This window comes from Atractosteus spatula, chromosome 6 (genome assembly GCF_055471065.1).
Source record: "Atractosteus spatula isolate fAtrSpa1 chromosome 6, fAtrSpa1.hap1, whole genome shotgun sequence".
Lineage (NCBI taxonomy): Eukaryota > Metazoa > Chordata > Actinopteri > Semionotiformes > Lepisosteidae > Atractosteus > Atractosteus spatula.
In genome coordinates, this window is record NC_142711.1 from 670,307 (window position 1) to 684,258 (window position 13,952).

The 13,952-nt window shown below is 37.4% G+C and overlaps 1 protein-coding gene across 3 annotated transcripts in view; it reads right to left on the reverse strand.

Moving 5' to 3' along the window:
* Window positions 1-13,952, reverse strand: part of znf521 (zinc finger protein 521) — a 191,501-nt gene that overhangs the window by 14,186 nt on the left and 163,363 nt on the right. For all 3 annotated transcript variants that reach the window (XM_088918960.1, XM_088918959.1, XM_088918958.1), the window contains one exon: window positions 11,942-12,057. In XM_088918960.1, the coding sequence (XP_088775086.1) occupies window positions 11,942-12,057 (116 nt within the window). The remainder of the gene's footprint in view (window positions 1-11,941; window positions 12,058-13,952) is intronic.

Here is a 13,952-nt window from a genome sequence, read left to right on the forward strand (position 1 = left end):
CTCCTGCTGTTCATCTGAACAAAGCAATCAACATCCAATCCTACACATCCTTCTAGTGGACTTAAATTTCACCTTCAAAACTACCTTTCAGTAAATTGGCAAACAATCTAAAACCAAAGATTATGAAAGAGGAAGACATTCTGCCAATTTGACTCAACTAGTTGTTAAGGATCCAATAATCAATAAGCTGGATTGCCTGTTCCATACTCCCACAACCCTCTGGGTAAAGAAGTGCCTCCTGTCCTCAGTAATTTCCACTTATGTCCTCTGGTTCATGTCTCCTTGTTGACTTTGGAGATGTCAACTGTGTTGGCTCAGTAAATGCTTTTGAAGATTTTGAATACTTGTATCAGATCTCCTTTTGTTCTTCAAGACCAAATCAATTAACTTCTTGCAGTCTATCGGTACGTGTTGCACATTCCCTTCATCTGTGGAATGCGTCCTGATGCTCTTCTTTGGACAGATTCCAGAGCAGCTCTATCTTTTTTACCACACAGTGACCAAAACCGTATCAATATTCTAAATGTGTTGGACGTGGGATGTGTGGATCATCCGGGGTGTGTGCAGAACACCAGCTCCTGCTCACCCAGACATGACGGGGTCCACTTAAACATCCGAGTCTTTGTTACGAGGAGGCTCTTCCAGCTCATTGTTTCCCATTTTGTTTTTCTGCAGAAAATAAAGGCACTCAAGAACACATGGGATACTGCACAGCCTGGTTCACATCAACCGAACTCTCCACAGATTGTATGTGAATAATCGATCTCAGGGAGCTGTTGAACTATCTGATAATTGACGTTTTTTAAATTAATATGCCATTGTTATGAAGACCATGGTCTTTAGCTCATCAACTGTAGACACATGATTACAAAAACCTTCTGCAAATGCCATTTGCCCAGTCAGCTTCCATTCTTAGGTTGGAGAAGCTGGAACAGACACTTGCTAAGACATCTCCACCTAAATGAACTCTCCTGGCTTTAGTGAGACTCAATTTTCTGATTAAATGCTAGAGGTTTGAGGTTTTGATGCTGAGCCCCTCGGTGCATTGTCTAGAGATTCCAAAGCAAGCTTGAAATATTTCATTCATCCCAGACCAGGCAAAAACATTGCTGCAGCACCTTGCCTTGTCTCATTCCTTTGCTGATGTTGCACAGTGGTGTGTGAGTATGAGCAATATTTAGAGAGAGTCAGAGGGCAGAATGACCACCTGCTAGCAATGCTGAAGCAATACCAGAAGATGCAACTGCAACAGCAATTCTTTTCTGCTGTCTGGTCTTTGAGTGCACTAGATTAATCAAGACTGTCTTCCCAAACCATCCCAAACCAAAAAGGCTCCAGTACTTCCTCTAGGCACTGTCTCATAGACAGCTGAGTGCTCTAAGATGCAGAGCCTCTCTTTCTCTCACGAAGACATTCATATTTTCCACATTACAGTTTGTTTCTCTAAGCATTTCTGGTGATTGCATGCCACCTTGGTCCCTCAGACTTGATGATAGGCCAAGCTTCTGTAGATGTCTGCAGAGTATAGATGGTATTTGGCCTTATGTTGAAAATGATTACTATGTTAAAAATGCTTGTGTGCTCCGTGCTAGAATTTTGCTTTTTAAAAGCAGCAATAAGCAGACCTTTAGATAATGCCAGTTTTGATTGGCGATCTCCAAGTGTTGCCTGTGGGATTTATCTCCTGAACAACTTGTCTTGCAGCCCAATTTCAATTCAATTCAAGCTTTATTATCCTCTGGGGCAAATTCATTTTATTGCACAGTCCAATACAAGGAAGACAAACATTATCAACACAGAAGACGGTACAACAGTGATACAGAAGAAAGTTACTTTACATACTCTTCTGGGTTGTCACTCGACATGTACTGCAGCCTTATATTTCTGAGTAGTAAACAGTACTGTGAAAAGTGGTAGATTCAGCTTTATAGTCATCTCCTAACTTGTGGAGGCCAAGGACCAATTTGTTGAGAGCTCTCTGACCTTAACCAGGTTGATACATACTGAAGTTATAACTAAATATTGTCTTCCATGACACTCAGAGGACACATGAACCTCCAGAGGCCTCTTTAAAAGCCCAAGAGGCTGGAAGCTATTGCAAATGTGTTTTTCTTATTTCACTTTAAAATATTTAGAGGAAGGTACTTATTTACAGTATGAGGTGGAGTTCACCGTGCTTCTGAAAGCAGTGCCATCAGGATTCGATCAGGGAAACCCTGGGGCACCTCTGGCTTCAGAGTTATGCAATGCCACTCCCAGACAGCTGTCCATTCCAAATATTTCAACAGATTGACCACCCACCACAGGACAATACCTGAAGTCTGGATAAAGCCCAAAACCTTGGACATGCAAGGATCTCAGACCGAGATCACATCACAAATACCTGACACCGATAAGTGTCACAATGAAATACAAGCCCCATCATGTGGAAAACAATAACAACAACAGGTCAGACTTTCGTGAAGATATTAATGTATTAAATATAAAATAACACTTACAGATGTCTTAACCTCTACAGACAGATAGGTGTTATTTTTAAATATTTGAAACTATAGGACTTCAGTGGCAGATATATGAATAATGAAGACCCAAAGGCACTTACTTGTCCAAAGTATTGCAAATGATAAAATGGCAGCCTCAGCCACTTATAAGTTGTTCATTGTTAATATTCTATTACATGAAACTAAATCCCAAACCAGTGTGGATTTTTAGTGTAAACCACTTCTTATATCTTTGACTCAAAGCTACTCTTATTTCTTTTGTGTTTTAAATAATTTGCTCGTTACTGTTGGGGTAATAATTCGTCTGGAGGACAACAAAAAGATCTGAGATACAGGAGTCACCTTTTCCACAATGACCAACAGTGTATCACTGTTGAAAATGAGCTTATGATTTCACCCTCAACTACAACTTCCATGTGCGCTGTTCAAAACATCCAAGTAACCTGAATATTTTGCTAAACATTCTTACAAAACAAATTACATGATTAATTCCTAAGGGAAGTTGGCAATAACTGATATAATAACAGCATAGACTCACCTGTGGACTTTGGAGAGAAAGTGAAAACTGGATAAGAAAGTGGAAAAGCTCTGAAAAGCACAACTTAGAAACAAGTACACTGTATTGTTTAGACAGTCCAAACTTTACTTGTTATAATTATGTATTCAATGTACTCAATATTTACCAGCATGGCATCTTTTATAAATTTTTCAAGAGCTCAGTAGAAAATATAATGCATAACTGTAGACTTAAATGTTTGTGTACAAATATTGAACCAAGCTAAATTTGACAATGTATCTTATATTCATTTCCATGTGAAATGGAAAAAAAATAAACTCAAAAGACTTTGTCGAAGAGTTTGTCAGGGATCCCTCTAGATAATGTGAATGGTTACAGCAATAAGATCCTAAGAGGGTTGCAATTGTTTGCCTGTCATCTTGTCTAATTTTACTTTACCTGAGATGCAAAACATTATTCCTGTCTAACAAAAGCATTTGACAGAATGTCTCTTTTATGTTGCTTGCCTACCTTGAAAGAATTCTGCAGAAAAATTTACAGTATATTTGTTTACTGCTGTAAATAATTTTAAAGAGTTCCTGTGGAGCTCCTTTATTTGTTGTTTATATTATCATTTGAACTTAGGCCTGTTATCACTTGCAACTGCATTGTCAAACAACAGGAGAGATGAAATGAGAAACTACTGTATGAACTGTTAAGCATTTCAAAAGATGTTAACTCTTCCACAATGGGAAACGGCAACTGTTATTTTGCAAGGCAGTCCATTAAAGCAACTGGTTGATTTAATAAAACTGCAGTTGTGCAACACATGGCCTGTGGTCTGAAATAACTGTAGACAGACTGTAATTTAGCATCTTTTGCCCAGGAAAGCCACCCAAAATGAATTTATCTCATGTTGGGCACATTAGTGAGAGAATGACCTTTTCTTTTATCTTCCGTATCAGATTGTTCTTTATCATATTGACAGAGCAGAGAATACCAGGCAAACAATGTCTTGATTTAACATGGAACAACACCTTTACTACCTTATGCCTGATTGGAAGTAAAATATATATATATACTACTGGAGACCGCATGAGGAAGCAGTGCCCCTGTGAGAGTTGACTGGGGTGAGTGCGAATGGGAAGATTCATGATCAGAAAAATTATTGTCAATGAGAAAAGGACTCAGGAACAATCTACCCAGCTATGTTATTGGCTTCTTTCAAGAAACAGTTGGATGAGATCCTCTGATCAAAAAGCTGCTACTACTCAAATAAGCTCACTGCACCTCATGTTTGTAAAGTTCTTAACATTATTATTTAAGAGTAAGCATCATCGTCATCTTTTTTATATAGCTTTGTTCAGCATGCATTATTTTAAGGTACTTACTAAAATCTAAGCTATTAAAACCATTTTCAAGACAGGATTTAAAAATACTGACTGACTTGCAAGATCTGCTTGTAGGCCAGGAGATTGTTCCACAACCTCAGACAAAACTTTGTGGAGAAAAGCAAGGTCTCTCGTTTCTTTGAAAAAGAAAGAGGGGCAGCATCCAACAAGTGGAAATGTGTAGGTATATAGAGAGATAACAGTTCTCTAATACAGTCAGGAGCCAAAAGTATTCAAGCCCTTAAAGGTGAACAGCAGTTTTATTTTATTCCAAAATTTACAGGGAGCCAATGCAAGGGAATTGCTGTAAAATAGAAATATGCTCATGTATTTTGGTCTAAGATCATCAGATCATCATGTTAACAACATTAATAATAATACTACTAAGCATCACATTACAACAGTCAAGCCTGACCAAAAAAAACACCAAATGCATTCACTAGCTCTGCTGCTATAGATTGGGAGAGACAGGAACTGATACTATCAGCGTTATAATACCAGCGATGCTACGAAGATGAGAAAACACACCTTCACAACTTTATGAACATGAGCTTGAAATGTAAAATTTGGATCAACAGCGATTCCAAGATCCCTAGCCTGGGACTGGGACTTGGGACTTATTCCAATGCTATCGATTATCAAACGAAAGCTGACATAGTTGTGGAGTTGATTGTATTATAAAACTGGCATAACTTTGGTCTTGTCAGAATTCAGCAAGCAAAACATCTGCTTTGTAACTGACCAGTGACAAGGCAAATAGTGTGGGTTAATGTCAAATTAGGATGCAATCAGCACAGAAATGAAAACTGACCAATACCCATGAAGGTTCTGGCCTAATTTAAACATATAGGTATAAAAAGGGAGGAGGACTGAGAAAAGAGACCCGTGGGACCAACGCTATTGGGGAGGAATCATGCTAAATGTTTCACAATTGACTATCTATAAGTTAAAAGTACATTTAAACCAACAGAAAAGGGTAGTTCTTGTAATACTACAACCCACTCCAATGCATTCATTAGGATGTTATGAACAGCAGTATCAGAGCCAGCACTTAGGTCCAGCTGGACAAGAAAAAAAATAGTCAGCAATTATCAGTAAATCATTAGTAACCCTAACATGAGCTGTGTTTTTACTGTGCATTGATCTGGACCCAGGATGAAATGGTTCCTATAGCTTATTAGCTGACAAATGATCTTAAGCCTGAACAGAGACAGCCTATTGAAGAACCTTCGGTAAAAGTGGTTAGTTAGATGCTGACTTACCATAACTGAAGAGGATGCAGTTTGAGCACCCAAGTAAACCCAAGTTTACCCAGAACTCCATGAATTTTAAAACACGAAATAATAACAAACAGCCCAGAACTGTTACAACGAAAATGTTTAGTTTTCCAGATCGCCGAGGAGCAATGACATGACATGATGAAGCCAACAGTTTTGTCTGACTAATTTCAAATGATTAACAGAGAGAAAATAAATTATATGAATCCAAACAGGGAATATGAGAAACAGACTGCTCAAAAACAGACAGTGCTATGTTAATCATGCTCAATGGAAATAGACAGATTATTTTAAAGGCAAACTGAGAAAAACTGTCATAGAGGCTGCACTATACTTTTGCAGGAGAGTTAATTATTTGCAAGCCCAGCATGACAGCATGGAAGAAGATGACATGAATTCAAAAGACAAATTAACCAAGGATATGGTAAAATAATGATAAAGAAAATTTGAAATGAAACCTAAGGTACAGAGGTGACACCAGTTCAACTAATTGGAGCCTTCCTCTTCTATCAGGAGAAGTGGAAACGGACACACAAGATAAAACGAAAATAAGCATGCCCCTCTTTCCCTTATCCAGTCCTGAAAAACACGAAGAGCTGAGATACTAAGAGTCAAGTGACAGATATGGTGTTTAGAAACTGGCTCCCCATTCTCACTGCTGTTCAGAAAGCAATAAATGTATTATTTCTTTAAGTATTACATGTCAATAAATGGCTTAATTAAACAATATAATAAGTGTCACCAGGGGAGAGTGACAAAACAAAGCAAAATAAAACAAATAGCCATGTGAGAAAGAATAAATGGTTGTTGATTAGTTCTAATCATTTTATTGCAATTATAAATAAGGTTTATAGGTTTTAAGAACTTCTTCCCTCAATTAAATCAAGGTGCAAGGAGCAGATTTGGAAGCCTTTAACTCTCAGAGATACATTCGATGAGCATATTTTCTACTTTTTAGCACATTCTGCAGAAAAATAAGAGTGCTGCAGATAATGTCTTTTTTCACTTCAATGCAACCTGCGTTTCAATTCATCATTTTGTTTAATAAAATCGCTTTGCTGGCAGACTACCACTCAGGTCATGTCAGGGAAGCATTAATTTGGAAAGAACCCTCTCTGAATAATGATCAAATGTCGTATAAAAATTAAACAGGAAAGAGAAGCAGACTATTTTATATGTGTATGATTCTTGATCTTAATAATCCAAAACTCTGTCTTGTTTCAGCTGCCTGACGTCTGTGTATAAGGATATACTACATTTACTTTAACAGAAAAAAACAAGGCTATAAAAAACAGAATCTCAGAAACTAAGCTGTTACTACACTTCACCAAATAAATGGAATTTGGCTGAATGAAGTCAACATCAAGGATACAAAAGCCTGCAGTCTGTAGTGACTGTGATGTTCAAAGCCATCCAAAAAAGCTTCAGGGGACCTAGCTAATTCAGAAAAGGTACACAAATGAGCGTTCTGATCGTATCAGAAGGCCAGTCCAGGAATGGCAGGCCACCAGCTGAGCTGAAGCTGTGTCCTTTCTGCTTTCAAAGCGAAATGCTCCCCAACACGGACTCAGCTCAACAGCTGATGCAATGAATTAAACACATCGTATTATGAGGCAGAAACCGCCCCACCTCTGTGATTATTTAGTAGTAGCAATGCTTGTCCTGCGCCCTGTGTTAGCGTGGTTATTATTTCACTTCATATAGGCAATTTTGGCCGTTGTTGGAAATAGGAAATAAAAGAAATTCTAGGAAACAAATGCCTCTTTATCAAGTTAAAATAGTTTTAGTGGAGGGACAGAAGCATTGTAACACCAGGAATTTGAATCTCTGTCTCTGCTGTACTTTTGCCACCTCCTGCCTCATTCACAAAACTGAATAACATGTTGAGATCACAATGGATATACTGTAGATGGTGATTTCTTTTCCAAGAAAAACAGTTCTTTTCACTGCAGATAACCTGGTTTTAGTGCAGTTTTAATACAATTATTAAGCACAACTGAAATATAAAAAAATACTGCCATGATTTAATTCTATTTTAACCCTAACTACATAAAGAGTGAATAATATTTTTTTTGCACCCCAAATGTAAGAGTGGGGAGCTGAACCAGTGTGAGAACTGCAAGGAGGTTAATTCTACCCTTAAAGGAAAAAGAAAAAAAAATTAAGTAGAAGAAAGTGTAGATCTTTTCCTCTTTTTACATTTCAGCGTAGTGTTGAGCTCTGCTTGGTTCTATTCCACATGTAGGCAATAGGAAGATTTGAGTTCAAGGTGGCATTCTTGAAAGAAAAAAGTAAGATCACAATATTTTCTATTCTTAATTTTGAAATAAAAGTAACCTAAAACAGCACATTCAAATAGCAGCAAGTCCAAAAATAAACCTTTAGAAATTGAGGCATCCAGTTAATCACAGAGTAATGAGGCAACAGCCATCACTTTCAGCTTTCATACAAACACTGCTACATTGTGACACAAAAGACTGCTTGCTGTCTTGAATCTAATGTGGTTTGGTCTGAGAAAAAAGCAAAAGAGTTGTAACCTCATCTGATAAACTGCCAGAGCAAAATTCCATAAAGGAAAGGGCTCAGTACAACCAGTAGTGATTACTCTAAAAATGTTTTAAGCTATTAGGCTACCATATACATCTATGATATATAAAACCTTTAAAGGACCAATGCCTTTTTTGTGATAAGGGTGCTGAGGCTCTTTTAAGCATCCACAGTTAACTTCAACTGCTGTTCCTAAGCTCAATGAAGTCCCCTGACACCACCCTCTGCCCCCTACACACATTGCATCAGAGATTCAACACAATGTTGTATAAAGTTAGTTTCTACAGCCTGGTCGTCAACAGGCCAGAAAATGAATCCAATTTTTCATTCTGTCTGTATAAATATTTCAGTGCTGATGGTGCTGATTTGTCTACAGTCTTTACTTAACCAAAAGGACTTGCAAGTGAAAAGTAAAAAAAGAGAAGATGATAAAATTAGGGATTTGAAGAAGCTGGATTTATTTTCAAGGTAGGGAGAAAAAAGGAAGAATGTGTCCGAAATACATTGGATAAATTCAGCTGCGACGTTGCTCGGGTGCTGAAACATTTACTCCACTCTTCTCCTGACAGCTTCTCATAAAATATCTGCACTCCATCTATCTTTTAGTGTGCACGAGCTCCTCTGGAGACCTGAAAATAGTAGTTTAAAGCTCACTTCAGTGCCAGTCTGCAGGAGATTGCTTTCCTCTGGACACCTGCTGATGGAGGCCTAGGGGAAGAGGCCCAGGAGTTATTCAATCAGCCCCAGACTCCAGGGCAGCCAGGGGGTCCTTTGAGGGATGATTAGAAAGAAGCCCTCCTATTGTCCATCTCGCAACACAGGAGGAATTAGCGGGCCCCTTGCCGGTTAGAGTTCACGGAAAGGAATTTCACCTGTCACAGAGTTTGTCAGGATTTCAGAATTCAGAATCTCAGCGCCAAATTAATAAAATATCATTCCTGCCTCTCAGCCTGGCCTGGCAACTTCCCCAGCTTGAAGCTGATCTTTCACCTCTAAGATTACAAAAAAGATACTAACAAAAAAACATAACAAAAACAAAACAAGACGCTTGGCTGCAGCGCACTCAGCTTCCCCGACTCCCTTTGTTACAGCCTGCCTGCCGGTATTTTGAAAACCGCAGATGCATTTCACGAACCTGAGAAAACAGAAAGATCTGAATCCCGGCAGTGACCTGACCTGCTTGTGCAGTTCTTCTAGCTGTGTAAGTTACAGATGCCAAGATTAATGTCTTTCAGTCATTAACCTATTTGAACCAAAATTTAATTTGAAAGGACATTAATATCCGCAAGTCAATAATCAAAGGAGAAACTGTAGTTCAGCACAAATGTCTGTGAACATGTTGCATGTTTTGTTTATACATGTTAATGGAAGTGCCGCAAGGCTTCAAAATTTAACGTGCTTATAAAACAAGAAAGTTTGGTATTAGCTCGGAAACAGCAGAAATCCCAACATTACTGACAGCTGTTGCAAGAGAATGCAAGAAAACGTGACAGTCAGTCTTCAGTTAAGTACTGTATGTCCACAGGAAGCAAACCAAGACTAATCCACAGATAGCACACAATCATTGTTTTTCCCCAATGGCCTTGAGCTTGTACTCCACCCACAAACCATAGTGGAAAAGTCATATATCCTTCATGCCTACTCAAATCTGTGCTTCTTCAAGTCAAGTCTGTACTAACAATAACAGCACCAGGGTATTGAGATACACACCTATATATACTGTATGAGGGACGATATGTAAGACACTCAGTATAAAACACTGTATAGTCACATAAAAACAAAAATGTAATTTACTTAATTTTAATTAATATCACACCTGGTTAGCATCTACATGAATCATGGTTTGTAAATCATACATAGTGTATAATTTTAAGCTTTTTATCCTGGTTGTATTTCTATTAATATATATTATCAAACACAATTTTTTACAATTACTATTGTCGATTATTATTTTGTTGTAGAAATGAGTGTAATATAATTACTGTAACTGCTCACTCCTAGGATATCTAGGAGGCAACTGCAAAGAAGCTACTGTATAACACACTGAATACATTTTCATACAGCAGATCTGAAGAGGGAGCTGTGATTCTCCATTTTCCTTTTTTAATGCCAAAAATGTGTTTAAAATCTAGTTAAGGTACAGCTAATTACCTTAGGAAAGTGGAACTTCATGAGTTTAACTTAAACAACCTGCAAGTTAGAAAAAGAGCTTACATATATTCTTACATGTTTCAACTGTCTGTCCTCTTAATTACTTGGACCATAATTCCCCTTCAAGAGAAGAAACTTACAAGAAACACACAAAATGCTAAGAAGGCAGAGAACAATTGTAAAAAGTTAAAAAAAATAAGTGGAGGGCTAGGGTTGAGGTTGAGATCCCTTGAAACAGCGAAACACAGATAACTAAAAGACATTATATTCTATGTAAGTATTAAACCTAGCAAGGCAATTATCTGGAGCATTTTATGTCAATATTTTTCGTGTGATGTTTGTATTCAGGCTGTAATGTCAAATCATTCTCAGTTTTTAAGAGCACACTGAATCCACAGTAGACAAGGATCGCAGGGCACAGAAGCACAGGTTTAGTATACTACTGTATACTAGTATACCAGTAGTAAGACTCTACTTGTCTTAGTGCTTAGAGGAAAATTAGTGTTAACATAATTCTAAAATATCAAATTTAATCATTTAATACTAGACTTAAATCATGTAATGCTAAATTCAGATCTGTATAAAAAATTTCAGTTGATAAAGCAAGCCTGCTTCATTCTCTCCTTTGCCTCTACTTTCTCCTTCACAGTAATAATTACCTTGCACCCAATTCATAGGCTATTCCTCCTATCAAAGGAAAATAAAAGGAAAGGAACTGGAATTGATTAGCTATGAAATGCAATGTTTCATAAACACTGCCTTTCACTAAGTGTTTATGCTCCAGTTTAAAAGGCAGCATTCTCATATATAGATTCTTCAGCTCAGTAAATACTGTAAATCCTGCAGTGTGAACAGCCCTTTACTTAAAAGTCACATATGTAATTCTGAAGTACTGTATGTGTTTTTGTAAATCGTGCAGCAAAGCTCGGTGATCACTTCAGCCTGAATATTTTGGAATAGGAAACATGCTAATTGTTTGGATTTTATTTAAATGCATCCAGGAAATTGGGACTAGAAAAAAAGAAGAAAAACTCTGATACATTTTGAAGAGTTTCTAGAAAATGTGTTTACTTGGGAGTGTTTCTCAGTATCATTGGTTAAAAAGCTCCTCTTGAATTATAAAGCAATACCAATCCCTGATGCAGCTGTCATTCTCTTTATCAATTGCACTTGCAATTGGACTTACCCAGCAAAGAATTTGTTTGGGGATTCAGATATGGAGGCTCTGGTCAGGCTCACCTGTTCTGTGTGCAGCTGCTTCAAAAATGCACCACATTTCCATTGGATCATAACGAGCAAAGGCAGCCTGAGTCTCTTTGGGGGAAATCAACAGTTGTGTTGAAAGCAGATCCAAACTCACACCTGACTTCCCTAACAGATGGTGTGGCCCTACAGATGTTGCTTCCGTGTTTCATGAGTACTGGAGTTTAGAAAGTGCTCCACTAGACTGAGATTTAGTCCTATACTGTGTGCATTTAGCACACTCCTGAAACAGGTGGAGTCATTATTGTCAACAGCAATCTTATATACACAGCTGCTACTTGCCACACAGGAGACACAAAGCAGCACAACACCTACCTGTAGCTCTGTCTGGAAGAAGAACTTCTGAGGACAATGGGAGCAATCGTAGATTTTGTCCTCTTGCCCGTGAGCTGAGAAGATATGTTGCTGTAACTTGCTCGCTTGCACAAAAACTGCAATGGCATGAAAAAAAAGAGAAACTTTTATTGGATTATCCTTGTGAATCAAAAAAGGTCACAGATAAGGAAACCGATTTTCCTGCTGCTATAAATCAATATTATTCAGCCATTAAGATTCAGTTGCCACTGATAGTTTCTAATATTTTTAACCTTTCTGTTACTCTCTCTCTCGAGCTTATTTCAGATCTGTAGCAAGTGGTGAAAGTGTTAGAATGGTCTCTGTTTTGCTGCAAATACAATGCTGCTTTTTTACAGCAGAATAAAGTGTATTCAACTGCAGTTGTATGAAGGAATAAGTCTGGAAACAATCTTTACAAATAATATACAGAAGTATTATGCTACTGGGTCCTTACTAGACAGGTTTGTACAGTATGTTTCTATGTACTACAAATGTTACATTTGTTTCAGTTGAAATATAAAGAATTTGCTTTTTAACACTGCATAAAATGGAAGATTTTCTAGGAAAATGTAAGAACTGGATTTATATCAGTTTAATTTTAGATTTTAAGATAAATAATATTAATTGAACAATACAAACATCACTATATGATTACCATCCAGCTGTATGAGATTTAGTATTAATAGAGTATTAATACAACAATTATTTAGTTTTTTAACCACAGGTATTGCAAGGTATTTCCTCAATGGAATCCTTACAAAAAAGGCCCCCCAAAAGCAGCAGGGTGTTTAATAAGAGCATATGTACTGAAGTCCTTCGTTTAAAGTGGATTTCTTTCCGATAGCAGGGAATATATACATGTGCGCGTGAAGATCAGAGGACTGAATCACAATGGGAATTTCATGCCTTTCGAGTGAGAAGTGAATAGAAAGAAAGCTCATTTGTAGAAGCAGCATGGTAGACCTCCCCTTCGGTTTAAACTCCTGAAAACACTTCTAAGACAAGTTACACGTGTATGTTACAAAACAAGGCAAAAACGGGAATAAGTCTTCAAACAATAACTCATAAGTCAGCCCTAATTAAACTCAGTAGTTCATTTACAGTCATTGCTTTCACTACTATACATATCGCTGGAGGAAATAATATCAGTGCTTAATTTAACTACATAAAAAAACACACACACAAATGTCATCACTTCAAGCCCCAATACTGGCATCGTTAATCTACATTACTAATTATAAGATTTTACAGTATAAATATTCATGAAGACTGACAACTCATTTATGTGGACCCATAGTGAAACGACTGTAAAACAAACACTGATAGCTAGCGGTAGAAAAAAAAATATCACTGGTTTAATTAAGCAATAGCCCATACTGGTAAACTTGAGAAAGTTCGTGTGTACTCTCAAAGGAGCACTTCAAACATGCTGTTTGTTATCTGAGACCCATAAACCCATATGCTTTAAGGACTGCTATTTAAAACATCAAGTCTCAGAGGCCTTGGTACTTTGGTAAAGTTAGTATTTATGGCTTCATTTAAATTTCTTATTACTCAAAACTTTTCCCCATGGCTACATTGGGGCATAGTATATGGGATAAAAGAAACTGAAGGTAGAGTCTCTTTGGGTGCCTTTAGATCAGCACAGCTTATGTACTCAATGCAAGAGCTTCAATAATATAAACATGTTCCAATTTTAATGACTACAAAACAAGGCCCTAAGACGGTGTAACGGTTTACCTGGGAGACATGCTATTAATAATTAAATTGTATATGCCAGAGGCAGAGTTAGGGTTGGCAGAAAAGGCTTCTGATGGTTCGCCTGGTGCACTATGACCTGAAAAAACTTTATATCTACAATATTAATCTGTAGGGGACATGCAAACTGATTACGTCTCGGAGACATAGAATATATGACAAATAACTAATGAATTAAACCAACGAGCTAAACCTGGAACTTAGCATAAAAGCTGTAGAATTAAGAAAAAAA